The 20,967-nt window shown below is 46.6% G+C and overlaps 2 protein-coding genes across 4 annotated transcripts in view; both read left to right on the forward strand.

Annotated features, from left to right (window-relative positions):
* Nucleotides 1-20,967, forward strand: part of GRM1 (glutamate metabotropic receptor 1) — a 588,806-nt gene that overhangs the window by 236,804 nt on the left and 331,035 nt on the right. The window lies entirely within an intron of this gene.
* LOC142295809 (uncharacterized) overlaps nucleotides 17,685-20,967 on the forward strand; it is a 97,962-nt gene continuing 94,679 nt past the window's right edge. Inside the window, exon 1 of the mRNA XM_075338902.1 lies at nucleotides 17,685-17,957. Within this exon, the coding sequence (XP_075195017.1) occupies nucleotides 17,685-17,957 (273 nt within the window). The remainder of the gene's footprint in view (nucleotides 17,958-20,967) is intronic.

The following is a 20,967-nucleotide window of genomic DNA, read 5'->3' on the forward strand; positions in this document are numbered from 1 at the left end:
GGTGTCATGTGATGACGCCTCTAGCTATCATGAGTCACTTTCAGTTTCACTGGCCCGGAGCCGAATGAATCAGGAAGTGACCATATCTGCTGTTTAGAGTTGTGTAGCTGTGATCAGCAGATAGTGTAGAGCGATCGCATTGTTGATCCATATAGCCCCCTAGGGGGACTAGTAAAATAAAACAAAAAAGTTAAAAAAACCCAAAAAAACTAAAAGTTCAAATCACCCCCCTTTCACCCCATTAAAAATTAAAGGGTTAAAAAAATATACACATATTTGGTATCGCCGTGTTCAGAAATGCCCGATCTATCAAAATATAAAATCAATTAATCTGATCAGTAAACGGCGTAGCGGCAAAAAAATTCCAAACGCCAAAATTACATCTTTTGGTCGCCGCATTTTTACACAAAATGCAATAACAGGCGATCAAAATGTAGCATCTGTGCAAAAATGGTATCGTTAAAAATGTCAGCTCGAGACGCAAAAAATAAGCCATCACTGAGCCATAGATCCCAAAAAATGAGAACGCTACGGGTTTCGAAAAATGGTGCAAAACGTATGCCACTTTTATTGGACAAGCTTGTGAATTTTTTTTAACCCCTTAGATACAAGTAAACCTATACATATATATGTTTGGTGTCTACAAACTCGCACCGACCTCAGGCATCACAATGACACATCAGTTTTACCAGAGAGTGAACACGGTGAATAATATATCCCAAAAACTATTGTGCGATCACAGTTTTTTTGCAGTTTTTCCACACTTGGAATTTTTTTGTTTTCCAGTACACTATATGGTAAAACTTATGGTTTCATTTAAAAGTACAACTCGTCCCGCAAACAACAAGCCCTCATATGGCAAGATTGACAGAAAAATAAAAAAGTTACGGCTCTCGGAAGAAGAAACAAAACCGCAAAAAAAAACAACAAAAAAATGGAAACCGCTCTGGGGCTGAAGGAGTTAAATTCCCTGCATTTTAGGATTATTGATATCATTTTATTTTTGTCTGTCACATAAACAGAAATGTTAGAAAGTCCATTTCTTGCTAAATATGTGTCCTATCCACTAAAGGTAATGACAGCATGTTCGCTTATTGTTCACCAGTGTCACCATTGCAGCCTCCCTGACTTTCAGTAACATACTTCCTCACATTTTCCTCTTTGAACGTTCAGTCTGTACAATAAGCAATATTTAATTTATGACTGCAGCTCAATTTTTGATGACCTTACAAAGTGGCCTTCTATTTGCATTGCAAAGTAGAAATTCTGTCAAAATTAAGTTATTTTTACTCCTTAGTAATCATTTTCCGTTCATAGGTTTCTATAATTATTCCGGCTTTCATGCAAAGATAAAAACTGTTTCTGTTGCCTGTAGAAAGTTGTCACAGAATATGATTACTAACATTTTCTTGCGCCTTTCTTTGTTGTTTGGTTTATGTGTTATTTCTCCCTATTCTTTGATTTTTACATAAAGATTAACATTTAAACCATTGGTGTATTTTTAGGTTTAACCTGCGTTACATTCTCTTCTGCGCACTGTAGGAGAGAGAATTCCAGAAAGTCCCATAGAGGCCATCACCATTGCTGTTTAGTTGCTGCTTATAGCCAAGCAGATGGCACCAAATTAGTGCAATGATATTTTTTCTGACATATCAAGAGGCATAACAGAGTTTCAGACCCCACAGTCACCAGTGTCTGTGTAAGGTGTTATTCAGATATGTTTGTCATCCATTTGCTCTCATTTTTCCACGGACAGCAGGTTATATTTTAGGGGAAAATTCATATGTTCCTCTTTTTGTTGACAGTCCACATATAAAAAAACCTGTAAACTTATTCATGCCGTCCAAACTATGAGCATGAGTCAAAGCCTGGCTGCTTCATTGTGGCCAAGTATGTTTCTCTCTAAAATTCTTTTGCATTACAGACAAAATATAGTTTGCAGATCTATCAACTCTACCAGGACAGTCAGAGATGATTGATAGCTCTCTCCCGCAGCATGAGGCAAATCATTCACTTGGAGCAGAGCCAGCTCCAGGTTTTTGTTGGCCCCGGACGAAAGAGTCTCAGAGGGCCCTATGCACACACAGACACGCACATACACAAACATGTACACCTACAGGCAATACTTACATATACATTTTTGAAGACAAATTCCCAAAATTATATATACACAAATATAAATATATACGCAAATATATATATATATATATATATATATATATATATATAAAAAAAGACTGACCAGCACATCCAATAGGTGTGAACAGGTGCAAGCTGAAGACACAATATAACAACAAAAATATATACATCTGCACTCTAGACTACTAACAATGAATAAGGAAACTCTGGTATTACATTACTGCTCTAAGAATATTTGAAAAAAGAAATACTAAAGCTGCTTTACACGCTACGATTTATCGTGCGTTCACATGTTGCCCATGTCGCACAAAGTCATAATCCCCCGTCACACGTACTTACCTTCCAAACGACCTCGCTGTGGGCAGCGAACATCCACTTCCTGAAGGGGGAGGGACGTTCGGCGTCAGTCACAGTGACGTCACACAGCGGCCGGCCAATAGAAGCAGAGGGGCGGAGATGAGCGGGACGTAAACATCCCGCCCACCTCCTCCCTTCCGCATTGCCGGCGGGATGCAGGTAAGCTGCAGTTCATCATTCCCAGGGTGTCACACGGAGCAATGTGTGCTGTCTCGGGAATGATGAACAAGCGGCGCGCAGAAGGATGTTTGAGTTTTTGAAAATGAGTGACGTGTCAACGAGCAACGATAAGGTGAGTATTTTTGCTCGTTCACAGTCGCTCGTAGCTATCACACGCTACGATATGTGAAACGATGCCGTATGTGCGTCACTAACAACGTGACCCCGACGACATATTGTTAGATATATCGTAGCGTGTAACTTACCCTTTAGGTTATGCATTGGCCAATGCATGTGAGCCTGTTAACCACGACAAGGTGATCTCTTATATATCGGAACCCTAACTTGAAATGCAACTTTCTGGGTTGAAAACCTCCATGTCTGGGCAGAAAGGATCCAACTATAATGGAAAATGGACACACCCTGGTTATAGGGCAGAGTGCTCAGTCAGAAACAAATGAACTACAAATATATCTGGGTTAAAAGCCTACATGTCTGAACAGAAATCAGCAGTGCACCCAATAACCAGATTGTGTCCATCTTCCATTATAACTAGATCCCTTCTGCCCAGGCATGTAGGTTTTTAACCCAGATAGCGGCATTTCAAGTTAGGGTCACAATATGTAAGAGAGCAAACTGTCATGATTACCGGGCTCACATGCATTGGTCAATACATAAGCTAAGTATCTCTTTTTTCAAATATTTGTGGCACCCCTGAGGTTTCAGTCGCCACAGAGGTACTGCACCTCAGCCAGATGTGTGGTATTCCATCTCGGGTAAGGAGGAGGTCAACACCGGTTCACACGAAGCACGACACCCAGGCTCAGAAACAAATCATCAGACATGGCAGAGAGTGTGATTATACCTGAAGCCAGGCTGTCAGGAGGAGTCTTAGGAGTAGGAACATAGTACAAAGTGGGAACACAGTGTGAAGTGCGGAGTTCAGTCTGAGGAGCAGTGGAGGAGCTAAGACCAGTGGCCTGGAGCAGGTACTGCTCGGCCCGGGCACCTACAGAAAGGGTCCTAGAGACCACAGGAGCTAATCTCTCGTGGCCTTGTTCCACACATAATCTACAGGTGGAAGTGTGACGCCCTGGGCAAGCCAGGGGTCACAGGTCACAACATCACATGCACCCCACATTCCCGGCAGGTACACCAAGCTAACCTAAAATCCTTGTTGCCTTCCTCCAGGGGCTGATGTCCACACCAGGGGGTGGGCCAGGCGGTTGGCTCCGCCCACCAAGGAGTTCACAGCCCTGGAGGCGGGAGAACCAGGTAGTTAAGCCAGGGTAGTGAAGGAGTAAACAGTGAAGTGGTAAAGGAGGACAGTAAGAGTGGCGACAGAAAAGAAACAGTTAAGGAAGCCTGAAGTTGGTCCTGGTGTGTGCCCCGGACTGAGACAGCAAGGTCAGCAGACGGCGGTGATAGTCTGCAGGGGGACTGTTTGGAGGTTGCTGGAAGGACCGCGGACGGGTGGTGACCCGGCGGTACTGGAGCAGTATACGAAGAACAGTCAGCACCAGGGCAGGGGCCTTTCGGATCCCGGCAAGGCTAGGAGTCGCCATAATTTGCCAAATCCGTCAGTGAAGGGGACCTCTGTCTCCTAACAACCAAGTCCCGATTGAAGGCAACAGCCCGACCGTGAAGGGGAGACACCGCCACCGCCAGGGCACCAGTTTCCCAGGGCCAGCGCCTGCGGGCAAAGTAGGGCTCCTTCGGCCCAGATTGAAGCTGAGGAGTGGGTAACCAGAGAGGACCCATCGCTACCAAGAGACTTTACATAGGTGCAGGGAAGAGACCGTCACCGCTAACTGCAGGGAACCGCAGCACCGTAACCGTCCGAGGGACCCGTCCAACCAGCCGTTTGTTTACCGAGAACTGTGTCGTGTCTACTGGCTGAGTGAGTACCTCCGTGCCGTGCGGCACCGCGCTGCCCCTGCGCCCCTGCACCTCCACAGGCCCCATACCCGCCTATCCACCATACCAACCCCATCACTGGGCCCCGGGAGCACCGAAACCCCTACCCACGGAGGGGCAAATCAACAACTGACTGCTCCATACCATCACTCCCGGGCTCCCCAGACAGAGCAGCGGTGGTGTCCACTTAATCACCACAACCGTGGGTGGCATCACGGACAATAAACTATCCCAAAACCCAATCCCCTTTCACTCACGGGCGAGGAGCGCCGCTCGAGTCCCCGGGATCCGGCCCATCGCTCGAGCCACCGAGCAGCGGCAGCAGCAGGCCGCAGCAGCCGCAGCGGCAGCCGGACCCGAGCAGTGGGAGAGCGCGGCGTCCCCTCCTCCGCCCACGACTACTTGGCGTCACGAACAGGATCTTACCGCTCTGCCGTTGGGTAGAGGTGCGCCTTGTGACCGCCGGAGGTATCCGGCCGGAAAATTTCAGAAGTCGCCATCTTTGGCGCGAAAAGTTCCCGCTCGAGCGTCTTCTCGAGTAGCAGAGGCGCGAAGGCCAAAACCCCGCCCCGATAGAGGAGGGGCCGGAAAGAGGCTAAGGGGGACGAAATGGCGACTGGTCGCATGTAGCCGCGGCTATAGAAGCAGAGACGCCAGAACTCTGCAGCAATACCGGGTTCCTGGAAGGCACGATTGCCAAGATGTACAACCCAACTCCCAACGAGGAAGCCCCCGCGCCCGGCACGGCGACGTGGTTGAGGGACCGGACCGTCCCGCTGAGTAACCGTCTGCAAGCCCACATGCGACTCCTCTTGGAGGAGTGGGAGACCGACATGGCGGACGTGGTGGCAGCTATGCGGAGACGCGAGGTGGAAGAGGATTTGGAGGAGCGGGTAAGAGACCCACGCCCCTGTATTCCCGAGGGATCGGCCATTGAAGCTGAGGGGCCCGGCCTGCCTCCGCTCACCCTGCCTCTCGTCCCCCCACTACCCGCGTTAGCTGCTGCCGCCCCACCACTAGGCCCGCTACCTGCCCAACTGGTAGCGATACCCTGCCAATCCGCCCCGGCGGACCAACCGGCTGCAGACACTCAGGACGTTCCCGAATCATTCCCGGGGGAACCGCTGGAACCGCGGCCCTATAATGAAAATGTGCCAGAAGCCCCGGCAGTGATTGTGCCAGACCCCGAGCCCGGGACCGTGGCATGGATGAAAGCCCGGGTGATTCAATTCCACCAACGTCAGCAGGGTCAGATCTTCAGGATGATGGAGCAGTGGACCAACGAGGTGGAGATGCTGATTGCAACTGCCCCGATGTACGGAGGGGGAACGGATGTAGCAGAACCGACTGGTGACCCACGTCCCTATGTCCTACCAGGACCGGCCGCTGCGGCTGAGGGGCCCGGCCTAGTCTCGACCTATGCATCATCCTTGCCGTTACTTCTGGGGCGCCTCAGTGTAAACTCGCCTGACCTGCTGCCCCGTGCTGCTGCAGAGGGATCTGATGTGCTGGACGCTGGAGGCCAGGAGGCTGCGGCAGCTGGCGGTAACCCGCCTGGCGCAGGAACAAGAGATGATGACTCCGGCCCCAGCCCCGGGTCCGCTTCTGAGTTTGAAGAGGCAAGTGAGCATTCCCGCTATGTAGGAGACCCCGTGGTTTTCCATACCCCGCGTACCGGTGGAAATGGGTACCGGGTACCCCTGTCACAGCAGGCATGTCAGTGTATGTTTGATATGCTGGTGGCAGAGGATGGGTCCGCCTCAGCAGAAGAATCTGAGTAAGGCAGCGGAGCACCGTTGCACCGTCCCCGTTGGGACCACCAGTGTGTTTGTTTGAAACTTTTAGTGACAATGAAGAATTGATTACCGAACAGTCACCTGATTCTTCTGTGATTTGGAAACCGGCCGTTGCCGGCACCGTTGTCCCCGTGGGGACCGTTTGAAAAATATGCATAGGAACTCCTATGGACAAGCCCGTGAACTTGCAGGGCAACCACAGACGTTAGTGGCTTGTAAATAAGTTGTGTTACCGTTACCGTTTCCGCATTTACCGCCTCCGGAGAGGCAGGTTGGAGGGAGGGCCCACAGCAGAGCAGGCTGGGGCCCAGCCACCACAGGAACCGGTGGCTACCCTCTGGAGGGGAAGGACAGATCCCGCTTGGGTAACTTGTGCTGGACTTGGGTCAAGGGGTGCTGCCTGGGCTTTAGGGGCAGCATCAGGGCCAGGTTACTTGGGTGGGAGAGAGCGGAGACCGTAACCGTTAACCGTTTTAATGTTTGTAACGTTTAAGAACTGAACCTCCCGATGTGGGATGATGCAATAAATTGTATATATGTTACCGTTTTTTCTATTTTACAGAAAAACAAAAGGAAAATAAAACCGGTGTTGGACGGGCAGCCCGAGGACGGTCTGCGTTTTGCTAAAGGGGAATGTGACGCCCTGGGCAAGCCAGGGGTCACAGGTCACAACATCACATGCACCCCACATTCCCGGCAGGTACACCAAGCTAACCTAAAATTCTTGTTGCCTTCCTCCAGGGGCTGATGTCCACACCAGGGGGTGGGCCAGGCGGTTGGCTCTGCCCACCGAGGAGTTCACAGCCCTGGAGGCGGGAGAACCAGGCAGTTAAGCCATGGTAGTGAAGGAGTAAACAGTGAAGTGGTAAAGGAGGACAGTAAGAGTGGCGACAGAAAAGAAACAGTTAAGGAAGCCTGAAGTTGGTCCGGGTGTGTGCCCCGGACTGAGACAGCAAGGTCAGCAGACGGCGGTGATAGTCTGCAGGGGGACTGTTTGGAGGTTGCTGGAAGGACCGCGGACGGGTGGTGACCCAGCGGTACTGGAGCAGTATACGAAGAACAGTCAGCACCAGGGCAGGGGCCTTTCGGATCCCGGCAAGGCTAGGAGTCGCCATAATTTGCCAAATCCGTCAGTGAAGGGGACCTCTGTCTCCTAACAACCAAGTCCCGATTGAAGGCAACAGCCCGACCGTGAAGGGGAGAAACCGCCACCGCCAGGGCACCAGTTACCCAGGGCCAGCGCCTGCGGGCAAAGTAGGGCTCCTTCGGCCCAGATTGAAGCCGAGGAGTGGGTAACCGGTGGGGACCCATCGCTACCAAGAGACTTTACATAGGTGCAGGGAAGAGACCGTCACCGCTAACTGCAGGGAACCGCAGCACCGTAACCGTCCGAGGGACCCGTCCAACCAGCCGTTTGTTTACCGAGAACTGTGTCGTGTCTACTGGCTGAGTGAGTACCTCCGTGCCGTGCGGCACCGCGCTGCCCCTGCGCCCCTGCACCTCCACAGGCCCCATACCCGCCTGTCCACCATACCAACCCCATCACTGGGCCCCGGGAGCACCGAAACCCCTACCCACAGAGGGGCAAATCAACAACTGGCTGCTCCATACCATCACTCCCGGGCTCCCCAGACAGCAGCGGTGGTGTCCACTTAATCACCACAACCGTGGGTGGCGTCACGGACAATAAACTATCCCAAAACCCAATCCCCTTTCACTCACGGGCGAGGAGCGCCGCTCGAGTCCCCGGGATCCGGCCCATCGCTCGAGCCACCGAGCAGCGGCAGCAGCAGTCCGCAGCAGCCGCAGCGGCAGCCAGACCCGAGCAGTCGGAGAGCGTGGCGTCCCCTCCTCCGCCCGCGACAGAAGGACTAGGTCGCAACATGGGGATTGGTCCCTAGGCTAGAGGAGAAGAACCTACGGGCTCCGCTAGCAAAACCAACGGCTTGGGTGAGTCCAAGTACCACAGCCACACACTGCACATGAATTTGCTCGAAGGTGACCAAAAAGGACCAAGGGATAGAGCTTCACGCCACCCCACAGGGTTCATGGGCACAGATACAGGCTTCAATGAGCAAGGATGCAAGGCAGTAGGGCGAAGCAAGCACAGAGACGACAATGAAAGAGTACACTTTAGAAAGGTGCACCGGACTCGACCTCCGAACTACCCGGGATCGGCTGGAGCCCATCACGGTGAATCCTGGCACTCCAAAGGTGGTCCCTGGTGTGTGTAACTGGCTACAGTGAGTAAAAACCTTGAGACTGCATCCCTGTGTCTTTCCATTATTCACCTGTGCCCGCCATCATATACTACTACTACTCCCATCCACCCTGGGGCCCAGCTCTACCTATGGGGAGCTACACAATCTAAGCCGCGTCACCATCTGCCCCAGAGGTCCCCCATCTTGCAGCGGCGGCACCTAACTTGCTGCATACAACAGGTGGCGTCACGAATCAAACATCATCATCCCCTTCCTTTTTATTAAATGACACCATTGGGGTCATGGAACCGGGCCTAGCCACCGTGGCGTCCCAGCAGCAGAAGAACCGCAGCCCGGTAACAAGTCGCCCCAGGCCCCAGTGGGCGCGTCATATTCCTATAGCAAGAAGCCTCGCTCACCTGCTACACTTTGTCTCCTGTCCAGCTCCGCCTGGGTGCTGTGTCTGTGCAGGGCGTACTGCTTGATGGCTGTCACTTCAATAGACATGTCCATGCATAGTGCACACTGAGATTGCTGTATATACATCACATGGTAGGCTGGAGGCACACACTTCATTGGGGGGGCATACATGTTACTTTAGGTAACCACATTATTGGGTGGCATACACATTACTGGTGGGCAAACATGTTACTGAGGTGGAGGGACAAACTGCACTGGGAAGCATACAGCACTAGAGGGCATAAACATTACTGGGGTGGGGGGCATACAGCTCTGACGGGCATACACATTACTGAGGGGAATACACATTGCTGGTAGGAATACAGCAATCGGGTCATACAGCACTGGGGGGCATAAATCTCTGGGGGATCCTGGCTTGCACTGTGGCTCATTTTTATCTGTGGGATACGAAAGCATCAAACATTAACTTCGCTCACGATGGACCCCATCCTACAATGCACATGTATGTGCTTGCACTGCAAGTGCAAGTGTAAAATGCCGATAGCTGGCAAAGTCCCTGGAAATCTGCCAGGAGGTTGCAGAAAAAATCACCGTCCCTGACAACGGCAAGAGGGCCCACCCTTTTGCTGAGAGCCCCAGCACTTGCCAGGGTATACCGGATGCTGATGTCAGCCCTAACCTGGAGATGCGCTAAAAGAAGCCAGCCGTAGACAGAACTGAGAGTCCATATCAAACACTTCAAAAGACCATATTCTATTTCAATTACCAATCTTTATTAACATGATTAAAAAACAAAAAACACTAGACACAATAGACATGTTTAAAAATTGACAAAAACAAGGTGTAGGGTGGAGGGCCCATCATAATTCATTCATTTATAATATCATACAGCATTTAGTTCATAATAATACTTTGCTGATTCCTGATTACCATATATCATGGATTATATATCCCCTCTTACTCATTAGAATTCAATGGATTAATCCTCCGTTTATTATTATAGTATCCTAACACATCAAACCCAGAGGATATGAATCCTTAATCTCAAGATGTATGAAAGAGTGGGAGAACTCACAGTTCCTTCCAGAGGAATTACCAGAGTCCTTCCCAAACAAGGGGCAAAGCATAGATTAAACAGTTGTTTAATTTTCCATGATACTTTACCTAGACAGACCCTCCCCACACCACTCCAACGATCGTTTCACGTAGCTTCGTCAGGGAGTCGAGAATTTTTAAACATGTCTATTGTGTCTAGTGTTTTTTGTTTTTTAATCATGTTAATAAAGATTGGTAAGGCTACTTTCACACATCCGGCTTGAGCTCTGCGGCTCAATCCGGCTGCGCATCCTTTGCATAAGTTTTTCCTGTGCGGCCAGTCCGGTTTTTGCCGCTTGCGGCATGCTACTGAGCATGCGCAGTGGCAAAAACCGCATGCGGCGGCCGGATGCGGTTATTGCCGCATCGCGCCGCATCCGGCCGCCATAGGCATGCATTGAAAAATGCGCCGCATCGGCCGAATGCGGCGCGATGCGTTTTTTTTTGCCGCACGAAAAAACGTGCCAGGCAACGTTCCATCCGGCCGCCGCATCGGCTAAATCTGCCGCATGCGGCAAAAACCGGACGGAACGCAAGGCCATGCGGCACAATGCGGCACTAATTAAAGTCTATGCAGGAAAATCGCAACCGGCAGCAAAAAAAAACCGGTTGCGATTTTCCTGCAAAGTGCCGGATTGTGCCGCATAGCAAAAACCGGAGGTGTGAAAGTAGCCTAATTGAAATAGAATATGGTCTTTTGAAGTGTTTGATATGGACTCTTGATTGGAGACACTTTGGGACCACATTAAAGTGTTTTGTTATAGTTGATAACTTCCTTATGAGTAAATACTCGTAGACAGAACTGGACTAGTCTGGTCTCTAGCTCTGGTACCAGCCAGATCTTCAAACTATATTTTCTCTGAAATGCCGGAGCTAGTCAGAGAATTAAATACCAGGCTGCAATTATGCAGCTAGGCTTTGATTCATGCTTCCCTTGGATTGAGCAGCAAGAATCAACTGACAGGTTCCCTTTAAATAATTTAGCTATAGAAACCTATTTGTGTTATACCATTATTCCATTTGGCAATGGCTACATATTCACAGTCACCTCTCGAATGAAAGAAGAAGATAAAGCCCCTTATTTTTGAGAAAGAAACAATTACATTTTTTTCTTACATCTGAAATGCTTTGATATGCCCGATCGATGCACTATTTTCTTTAGTTGAATAATACATACACTATTGACCTCGATGCAAAAAAAAAAGCATCATTAAATGTTGTTTTTGATATATGTGCTTCACTGTGAATCAGACAACTGATTTAAAAAAATGCATGAGAACATTATGATTTATATTTTCAAATATTCTAGTATAAAAATGTCCTTTTTCTGTTCAGCCCTTATTATCATGATCAAATGTGCCATTTTTAAAGGAGTTGTCAAATTTGGATAACAAATTCTTTTGTCTTAACTTCTTCCTAAACCTACCGCAGTAACAGCACACAAGGTGCACTAGATGTAAAGGGTGCTTTACACACTGCGACATTGCTAATGATATATTGTTGGGGTCACGTCGTTAGTGACGCACATCCGGCGTCGTTAGCAACATCGCAGTGTGTGACACCAAGGAGCGACGATCAACGATCGCAAAAACGTCAAAAATCGTTGATCATTGACATGTTACTCCTTTTCAGAATATCGTTGGTGGTGCATGCCACTGGCTGTTCGTCGTTCCTGCGTCATCACACATCGCTATGTGTGACACCGAAGGAACGATGAACATCTCCTTACCTGCGTCCACCGGCAATGAGGAAGGAAGGAGGATATTCCGCCCGCTCATCTCCGCCCCTCCTCTGCTATTGGGCGGCCGCTTAGTGACGCCGCTGTGACATCACTGTGATGCCGAACGCACCTCCCCCTTTAAGGAGGGATTGTTCGTCGGTCACAGCGACGTCGCTGAACAGGTATGCGCGTGTGACGCTGCCTTAGCAATATTGTTCGCTACGGCAGCGATCACCAAATGTCGCATGAACGACGGGGGCGGGTGCTATTGCTTGCAACATTGCTAGCAATCGCTAGCGATGTCACAGTATGTAAAGCACCCTTAAATAAGACCTTTTATGGATCTTGGATGTCTTGAATTAAAGGGATTTTTTAGGCCTGGGTTTAAAGTCTGCAGCCACTCTATGTAATTGCAGACTTGTGAATCCTTACAGCTCGTAGTGTGCGAGCTGTTGGGATTCTCCAGTGGTTATATTGAGTGATGCTGTGCACGTCTAGTCAGCACATAACCACATTTATGTTAAACGCATAATTGCGATCACATAGTTTCCATCTCCAGGTGCCAGCCACAGAAGATCCTGCAGAAGATCCTGCAAACTGTAACACCAACCCCTTTACTTTTGTCTATTTTGTAAGTGGATGGATATAATTAATGACCTAGATGGATACTAGTCATCAACTGTAGGGTCCCATAATAAAAAAAAATAAAACCATTAGCCCCTTGATGACCCATTATTATTATTATTATTATTATTATTATTATTTATTTATAGAGCACCATTAATTCCATGGTGCTGTACATGAGAAGGGGGTTACATACAAAATACATACACAAGTTACAGTAGACAGACTAGTACAGAGGGAAGAGGGCCCTACCCTTGCGGGCTTACATTCTATAGAAATATGGGGAGGAGACAGTAGATGGGGTGTAGATTGGGCGGCAGCTCGGCACGGTGGTTGGGCGGCAGCTCTGCACGGTGGTCGGGCGGCAGCTCTGCACGGTGGTCGGGCGGCAGTGAGTTCATTGTAGATTGTAGGCATTTCTGAACAGGTGAGTTTTCAGGTTCTGTTTGAAGTTTGCAAAGGGATAGTCTGACGTGTTGAGGCAGCGAGTTCCAGGAGACGGGATGCTCGGGAGAAGTCTTGGAGTCGGTTGCGAGAGGAGGGAATGAGAGAGGAGGAGAGAAGGAGGTCTTGTGAGGACCGGGGGAGACGTGTTGGAGATTAGTTCAGAGATGTAGGGTGGAGACAGATTATACACAGCTTTGTAGGTTAGTGTTAGTAGTTTGAATTGGATATGGTGGAAGATTGGGAGCCAGTGGAGGGACATGCAATGTACTATGTATGTCATAGGTCATCTCCTTGCCTAGATGCGGGCTCACACACTGAGCCCACATCTTTCCATGCACATGCCGGCTGATTTAATTTGAGGCGTGCTGTTCTGAGCCCTCATGGGCATGCCTGCAACACAATCGCGGGATGCTGATGAGTTTTCATGACAGCTAGGGGTTAGCTGATCATCCCTGTGTCTGTCATCTCACTACTCCTGTGAAATGCAGCCCATGTCTTACGTTCATAGAAAACTGTGATTTCTTCCATGTTCAGCAATGCAGTGACATTGCTGTATATAGAACAAGTGATCAGACCATTGCAGGTTCAAGTCCCCCAACAGAACTTTTAAACACAGTGCAAAGTAGATAAAAGTGTTTTATGAAATATGAAAAAAAGAAAAAATGCATAAAAAGTTGAAATCACTCCCCTTTTGCCACATTAAAAATTAAGAAATAATAACAAAAATCACATATTTTGTATCACTACATTCATAAAAGTCAAAGTCGGTTCTATCAAAATATGAAATAAATTAATCCAATCGGTAAACAGAGTAACAAGAAGAAAAAAAACAATTGCAATTTTTCAGCCACCGCAACAACAGAAAAAAATTTAATAACAGGTGATCAAAGCATCGTATGTGTCCCAAAATAATACCAATAGAAACATCAGCTTCGGACGCAAAAAACAAGCACTCACGCAGCTCCTTATCTTAAAAATGGAAAACAATATGGCTCTCGGAAAGTCGCGCAGAGGCAAGAATTTTTTTTTTTTAAATTTCAGACTTCTTTTCACCACTTAAAAAAGCAAAAACTATAAAGGGTTTGGTATCTGCCTGCCAGGCCACTTTTGTAGTTTTATAGTTATCATACTGCCAGGTCAGTTTTATAGTAAAATGAATGCTTTAAATCAAAAAACAAAAAAATAATGCAGAATTTAATTTTTTTTGCTATTACGCCACACCTGGATTTTTTTTCGCTTACCATTACATCATACTAATAAATGGTGTCATTCCAAAATACAACTCATTCTGCAAAAAACAAGCCCTTGCATGGCTATATTGATGGAAAAATAAAAAAATGATGACTCTTGGAATAAAGGGAGGAAGAAACAAAAGCGTAAAAATGCAAAATCAGGGGTTAAAAACAATCTTTTTTTTTCTTTTTGTTTCTTACTGCTGGACTGTGATGAATACCCTAGTATTTCAATTACTAACACTTGTTAGTAATTGAAATAATAGGCTATTATGTAAAAAAAATGCTTTTTACTTTTACTTTTTTTTACTGGTTTGGGATTGTATTGAATTACTATAATGAAAAATTGCACTAGCATTAGCTATAGGGTAAGGGTGTGAAGGAATATAGGGTAAAGGTGTGAAGGAATATAGGGTAAAGGTGTGAAGGAATATAGGGTAAAGGTGTGAAGGAATATAGGGTAAAGGTGTGAAGGAATATTGGGTAAGGGTGTGAAGGAATATTGGGTAAGGGTGTGAAGGAATATTGGGTAAGGGTGTGAAGGAATATTGGGTAAGGGTGTGAAGGAATATTGGGTAAGGGTGTGAAGGAATATTGGGTAAGGGTGTGAAGGAATATTGGGTAAGGGTGTGAAGGAATATTGGGTAAGGGTGTGAAGGAATATTGGGTAAGGGTGTGAAGGAATATTGGGTAAGGGTGTGAAGGAATATTGGATAAGGGTGTGAAGGAATATAGGGTAAAGGTGTGAAGAAATATAGGGTAAGGGTGTGAAGGAACCAGGAGACAAGCGGTTTCATCTGCGCTGCCAAAGAAATGATAAAAGAGAATGGATGCGGGTTGCAAGGGATTTAACTCTATGTGTTTCTAAGTGATCTCACTAAGTACTTAGTGGTATCCTGAGGAAGAAGTGAAATCACTTCAAAACTCGTAGAATTAAACCACCTGCAACCCGCATCCAGTGTACTGGCTTCTCTATCATTTCTTTGATAGAGCAAATGAAACCACATTGTTTCCTGGCTCCTTCACACCCTTACCCAATATTCCTTCACACCCTTACCTTACTGTATATTCCTTCACACCCTTACCCTTTATTCCTTCATACCCTTACTCAATATTCCTTCACACCTTTACACTATAGCTAATGCTAATGGAATTTTTCATTATCCTAATTTAATACAATCTCAAACCATCCAGTAAAAAACCCCATAAAAGTGAGAAGTATTTTTTTAATATAGTAGCCTATCAGTTCAATTGCTAACAGGTTTCATCCATCAAATGAAACCAAGTTGTCTCGCTGTTCCTTCACAATTCTTCTGACCTTATGCTCTGTGAATTTAGTAGTAGCTGACCCATTTGCTATGCTTTTTGTAAGGCTGTGGAAACCGAAGAGACTGGGTGTTCATGCCACGCCGCAGTTGTAAAAGATGATTCCAGATATATTAATAAAAGTGATTTATTTCTACGCGTTTCGGAGAACTAAACTCTCCTTCAGGAAAAATCCCTAAAGAAGGAGAGGGTGGCTATCCAAAACACGTAGAAATAAATCACTTTCATTAATATATCTGGAATCATCTTTTACAATTGTGGCACGTCATCAACATCCAGTCTCTTCATTGATTTCCTCTAATTTCCTCTACTTACACATGGGGCTGCAGTAGCTGTGCCACCGTGTGACCCATACTTTGTGCAGTTGGTGGTGACTCACAGAACCCTTGAAGGTGAGACTTCCTAATGTCCTTTATTCCCTATACTCCTCGGATAAGACCCTATATGAGCTCCTTCTTGTCTTCACAATTTTCTCTAAGGTTGTGTGAGAAACAACCAGAAAAGATGAGCAATAATTCTGCATTCTTGGTTCTTAATTTCCGGATAAGACCCTATTATGCTTTTTTGTCCGTCAGCTCCCTGACCTATAGGATAAGGTTGGAAATATCTGTACAAGGCTAAGACATTATCTCAACCAACTGAATTTTTCATATGTTGAAGGAAAGCATAGCTTATTTTGTGCTCATCTTGAGAAAGATAACAAATGTGAAATAGGGTACATTTTATATAACCATAAGGAAACGAATTATGGCTGTTTACCAAATTGCAGTGTTACATATTTACATCAACTAATTGCTGTTCCATTTGTTACACGGCACATTCTGTCGTTAAATGGTCCTAAATGAAAGATGTGTTTGATTTAAACTAAACCATTCACAGTGAGATAAAAGGCTGAGATATATGACCTTCATAAATGGAAGAAGAAGACTGAATGCTAATCATAATTCCAGAATTTGAAGCCAGTACAACACATGTTTAGCTTACAGTTATTTGAGAGTCACCCAAGCATATAACTAGTACAGATCCAATTAGTCTAAACCTTCTGCTACAGTAACTTAATTTTTACAATATTATTTTTTCAGTGTGTTCTCGTCTCTGACATGGGGACATTAATTGTTATTGGATGTCACCATTATGTCTTGTGTTTACGAGGCACAGATACCTTTCCGTTTTTTATGCTCCTAATAACTTTATGTCTGTTTCTCTGTAAAGATGCCATTTGTAATGTTCTAATCATTATTCTGTCTCCTTACTCGATGAAAAGGATGTCTAAGGGAGAAAACTAATATTGTGCTGGTGACATATAGAAAACTGCTCACTGAAATGGGAAAAAGTCTCAACTTACTGCTTCATTATCCTCAAAAAGATGAAGCAAGGTCATGAGGAAGACAATTTTCGCTTCTGTGCTATGAGAAAAATAAACTACGGCTATTAGCTTATTCCTATATGTGCTCGTAGTTGTGCTATAACTATAATGAGACCAATTATTGCTATGGCCAATTATAAAAAGTTTTAACAGTCCATAAACCTGGCTTGTAACCCAGTATCACAAATATTTTCAGCTCACATTAAAATGATTTTGATTTTCTGTATTACATAAATGGAAAATATTGAAAGTAGTTTGGTAGAATATCAGCATGATATATTGAAAGAGTCTATGAAACCTCTTTTCATTAAAGGCCACTTTACACACAGTGACATCGCTAGCGCTGGTGAAAGCAGCCGCCCCCGTTGGTTGTGCGTTACGGGCAAATCGCTGCCCGTGGCGCACAACATCGCTAACACCCGCCACACATACCTGCCTAGCGACGTCGCTGTGTCAGGCGAACTACCTCCTTTCTAAGGGGGCGGTTCGTGCGGCGTCACAGCGGCGTCACTAAGCGGCCGCCCAATAGAAGCTGAGGGGCGGAGATGAGTGGCCGTAACATCCCGCCCACCTCCTTCCTTCGTCATTGGTGGCGGCCGCAGGTACGATGTTGTTCCTTGTTCCTGCGGTGTCACACATAGCAATGTGTGCTGCCGCAGGAACGACGATCAACATCGTACCTGCAGCAGCAACGATATTTGAGATTAGAACGACGTGTCAACGATCAACGATATGGTATTTTTGATCGTTAATGGTCGTTCTTGTGTTTCACACGCAATGACGTTGCTAACAAGGCCAGATGTGCTTCACAAATTCCGTGACCCCAACGACATCTCGTTAGTGATGTTGTTGCGTGTAAAGTGGTCTTTAGTCCGCAAAAGAATTATGAGTTTAGATGTGGACTCCATGTTTGATAATCCAATTAGTAGCTACCTCTACTCCTTACTCCTCCTCACGCTGTCCATAGAGCATAATGGGAGGAGTAAACTGACCTCTCGCTGTACTGTCAGTCAGTCTGCTCTTGAGCAAGATGAATTTGAGCTGTTTTCTCAAAATTCTCAAAGTTCAGGATGTGGGGGAGGATATTTCTCTGAGAAGATATATAATAAAGTTTCTTATATTCGCTTGTACTATTCATTTACACAAAATTTGTTGAAAGTACTGGATCCAAACAAATTTTCTAAACTTTCATTTGTGGATAGCTATAAAATCTATGTAGACTGGCTCCCCAGAGCCAATAATTGCACTGAACGCCAGTTGATTTGATAACGCCAATCACAAATTGTGAGTCTCTTAAAGTGAACCTGTCAGATGCAATATGCACCCAGAGTCACGAGCAGTTCTGGGTGCATATTGCTAATCGCTACCTAACTGGAACTAGATCTTTTATGGATGCTAATGAGGCTAGGGACTATTTGCAAGGCCATTAGTTTCTGCGCTCATTCCGCCCTTTTAGCATGGCAGTACGCATACAGGGGCGTGCTAACATGCTATTCAGTGCAGCATCTCCAGCAGTGACGCATGTACCTGTGTCTGCTGTCACCGCTGATCAGAAGTCCTAGCACTTCCGGTCATGACCGAAAGTGCCCGGCATTCAGATCAGGGGTCACAGCGGACACAGGTACGTGTGTCAGTGCTGGTGATTCTGCATTGAACAGCATGTTAGTTCATCCCTATGGGCATGCTACCATGCTAAGAGGGCAGAATGAGCGCAGGAACTAACGCCCTTGTGACTAGTCCCTGGCCTCATTAGCATATCATAAAGTATCTTTAGAAATACTTTTTCTAAAGATCTCTTTATCTATGCTAGTGTATACAGAGACAGTTAGGCAGCGATTAGCAATATGCACCCAGAACTGCTTGTGGCTCTGGGTGCATATTGCACCTGACAGGTTCACGTTAAGCCAATATAACCTTGTTACATTTTCTTGTAGTTGAGAAGTTCAACTAATTTTCTTAAGCCAGCTTTACACGTTGCAATTTCATTTGCAATGCCCCCATCGTATGTGTGGCACGTTCAATTTGTTGAACGTGCTGCACAAACGATTAACCCCGTCACACGTACTTACCCGTCCATACGACCTCGCTGTGGGCGGCGAATGTCCACTTCCTGGAGTGGGAGGGACGTCCGGCGTCACATCGACGTCACGCGGCAGCCGGCCAATAGAAGCGGAGGGGTAGAGCTGAGCGGGACGTAAACATCCCGCCCACCTCTTTCCCTCCGCATTACCGGCCGGGAGCCGCAGGACGCAGGTAAGATCTGTTCATCGTTCCCGGGGTGTCAAACACTGCGATGTGTGCTGCCTCGGGAACATTGAACAACCTCATGTTCATTTCATGAGGAATGGACGACGTGCATGCGATGAACGGATTTTCGTTCAATCGCACGTAGCTGTCACACACTGCAATGTATCTTACGATGCCGGATGTGCGTCACTCACGACGTGACCCCGCCGACACATTGTAAGATACATTGCAGCGTGTAAAGCAGGCTTTAGTCCAATTTTCTGTTTCAAATTCTCCTATGCATTCTGGCCACCCTATTTCTGAAAAGCACAGCTCTAGGAGACAATTTTCGATGTATATTTGAATAGTGACCTCTAAGACATTTTAGAATAGTTTTTGCAGGTCCCATTCCATTTCTACATCACACCTTTTAAAATATATTCTGTAACTGTAGTATGTACAGTATATATACTTCAACAAATTGACTTTCTCTTTAACCAAATATTTACTTTTTTTTTACTTGAAAAAACATTTGAATGTTTGAAGCCATAAACTAATTACACCAATCATTATGTGGTTGTCAGACTTTTCCATATCTAAGTGATGTATGTGTGTTACACCAGGGGTAATATGAAATTGTATAGACTATTCTGGGGTTATATGCCCCTATGGGACCTGCTCAGTGATCCCGTTGTAATATACTCGGCCAGATCGGGGGCCGCGTCTCAACGCGCGATAACTTGCACTGAAGGAATGACGACGTGGTGGATTACATGCCTGGTCACATGATAATGTATATTCGTGTGATGTGATCTTCCCCCTTTTCACCGTTAGGGTCCACGTGGCGCGGACCTATATATGTCTATACTATTTAAACCAGGGCTGTGGTCGCCCAGTAAAACACGTAACAGGCAGTTTATAATCCCCCCTTTGGATGGCCTGGGGGCGTGTCTTTACACTGTAGCGTCCCCTTGAATGAAGTGATGACGCGGCGGATCACGTGTTTAGTCTCATGCCAATGTTTACATTATGTGATGTGATCCTGTCCCCTCTCCACCGATAGGGGCTATGTGGCGTTTATCTATATGTTCTTAAACGAACTTTACTAGGGCGCTACAGCTCAGTAAAGCACGTAACAGGCGGTTTTAAGTCCCCTTTCTAACCTATCTGGATGCCCTGGGGGCGTGTCCCTACACTGCAGCGTCTCTCTGAAGGAAGCGATGACGCGGCGGATCACGTGTTTGATCACGTGGTGCTGTTTGTACCACGTGATGTGGTCCAAGCCTCGCTCTCGCATACACAACACAGAAATGCGATGCACGCACCGGGATAATGGAGTCTGAAGGACAGAGGGACGCCAGGACACGTGTAACCCAGCGGGAATAATCCTCCTAAAAGGGCGTTGAGTGTTTATTTGGCCATTTGTGATTATGAATTGCACCTGATTGGAAGTTATCTGGATTGGCTGTGCGGGCCCTGACCATACATTTATAGGTCATCACTTATGGGGCTAGCGGTTTGCAGCAATTGGTGTATGGACCCTCCAGGTGCCACACCATTTTTGGCCCACTACATCTTCTTCATGCTTGGTCCCCTGAGGAGTCACTAATTGTGACGAAACACGTCGGGAGGGATGTGGGGCGTCTGTGTACAAGGACATAGGTTCAGATGTGGACCGTCCTTGTAAGGACGGGAGTCAAGGGGGTTTAGGGCAAGTTACATCAAGCCCGGATTTCAAGCCCCGCTGTGACCCCTCCAATAAGAATTTACTGTGTTAAGCATTGGAAGATCATCTAAATGGGTGAGATCCTTCCTTATTATTGCTTTGTCTGTGTGTTGAATATTTGCTAAAGGGGTTAAAGCTGTATCCTGCTGTCAGTGTTTGTGGGATTGCTATATCCAATTTTCCATATATATCATATGTCGGTAGTGGGACCACTGT

This window comes from Anomaloglossus baeobatrachus, chromosome 3 (assembly GCF_048569485.1).
Source record: "Anomaloglossus baeobatrachus isolate aAnoBae1 chromosome 3, aAnoBae1.hap1, whole genome shotgun sequence".
Taxonomy (NCBI): Eukaryota; Metazoa; Chordata; class Amphibia; order Anura; family Aromobatidae; genus Anomaloglossus; species Anomaloglossus baeobatrachus.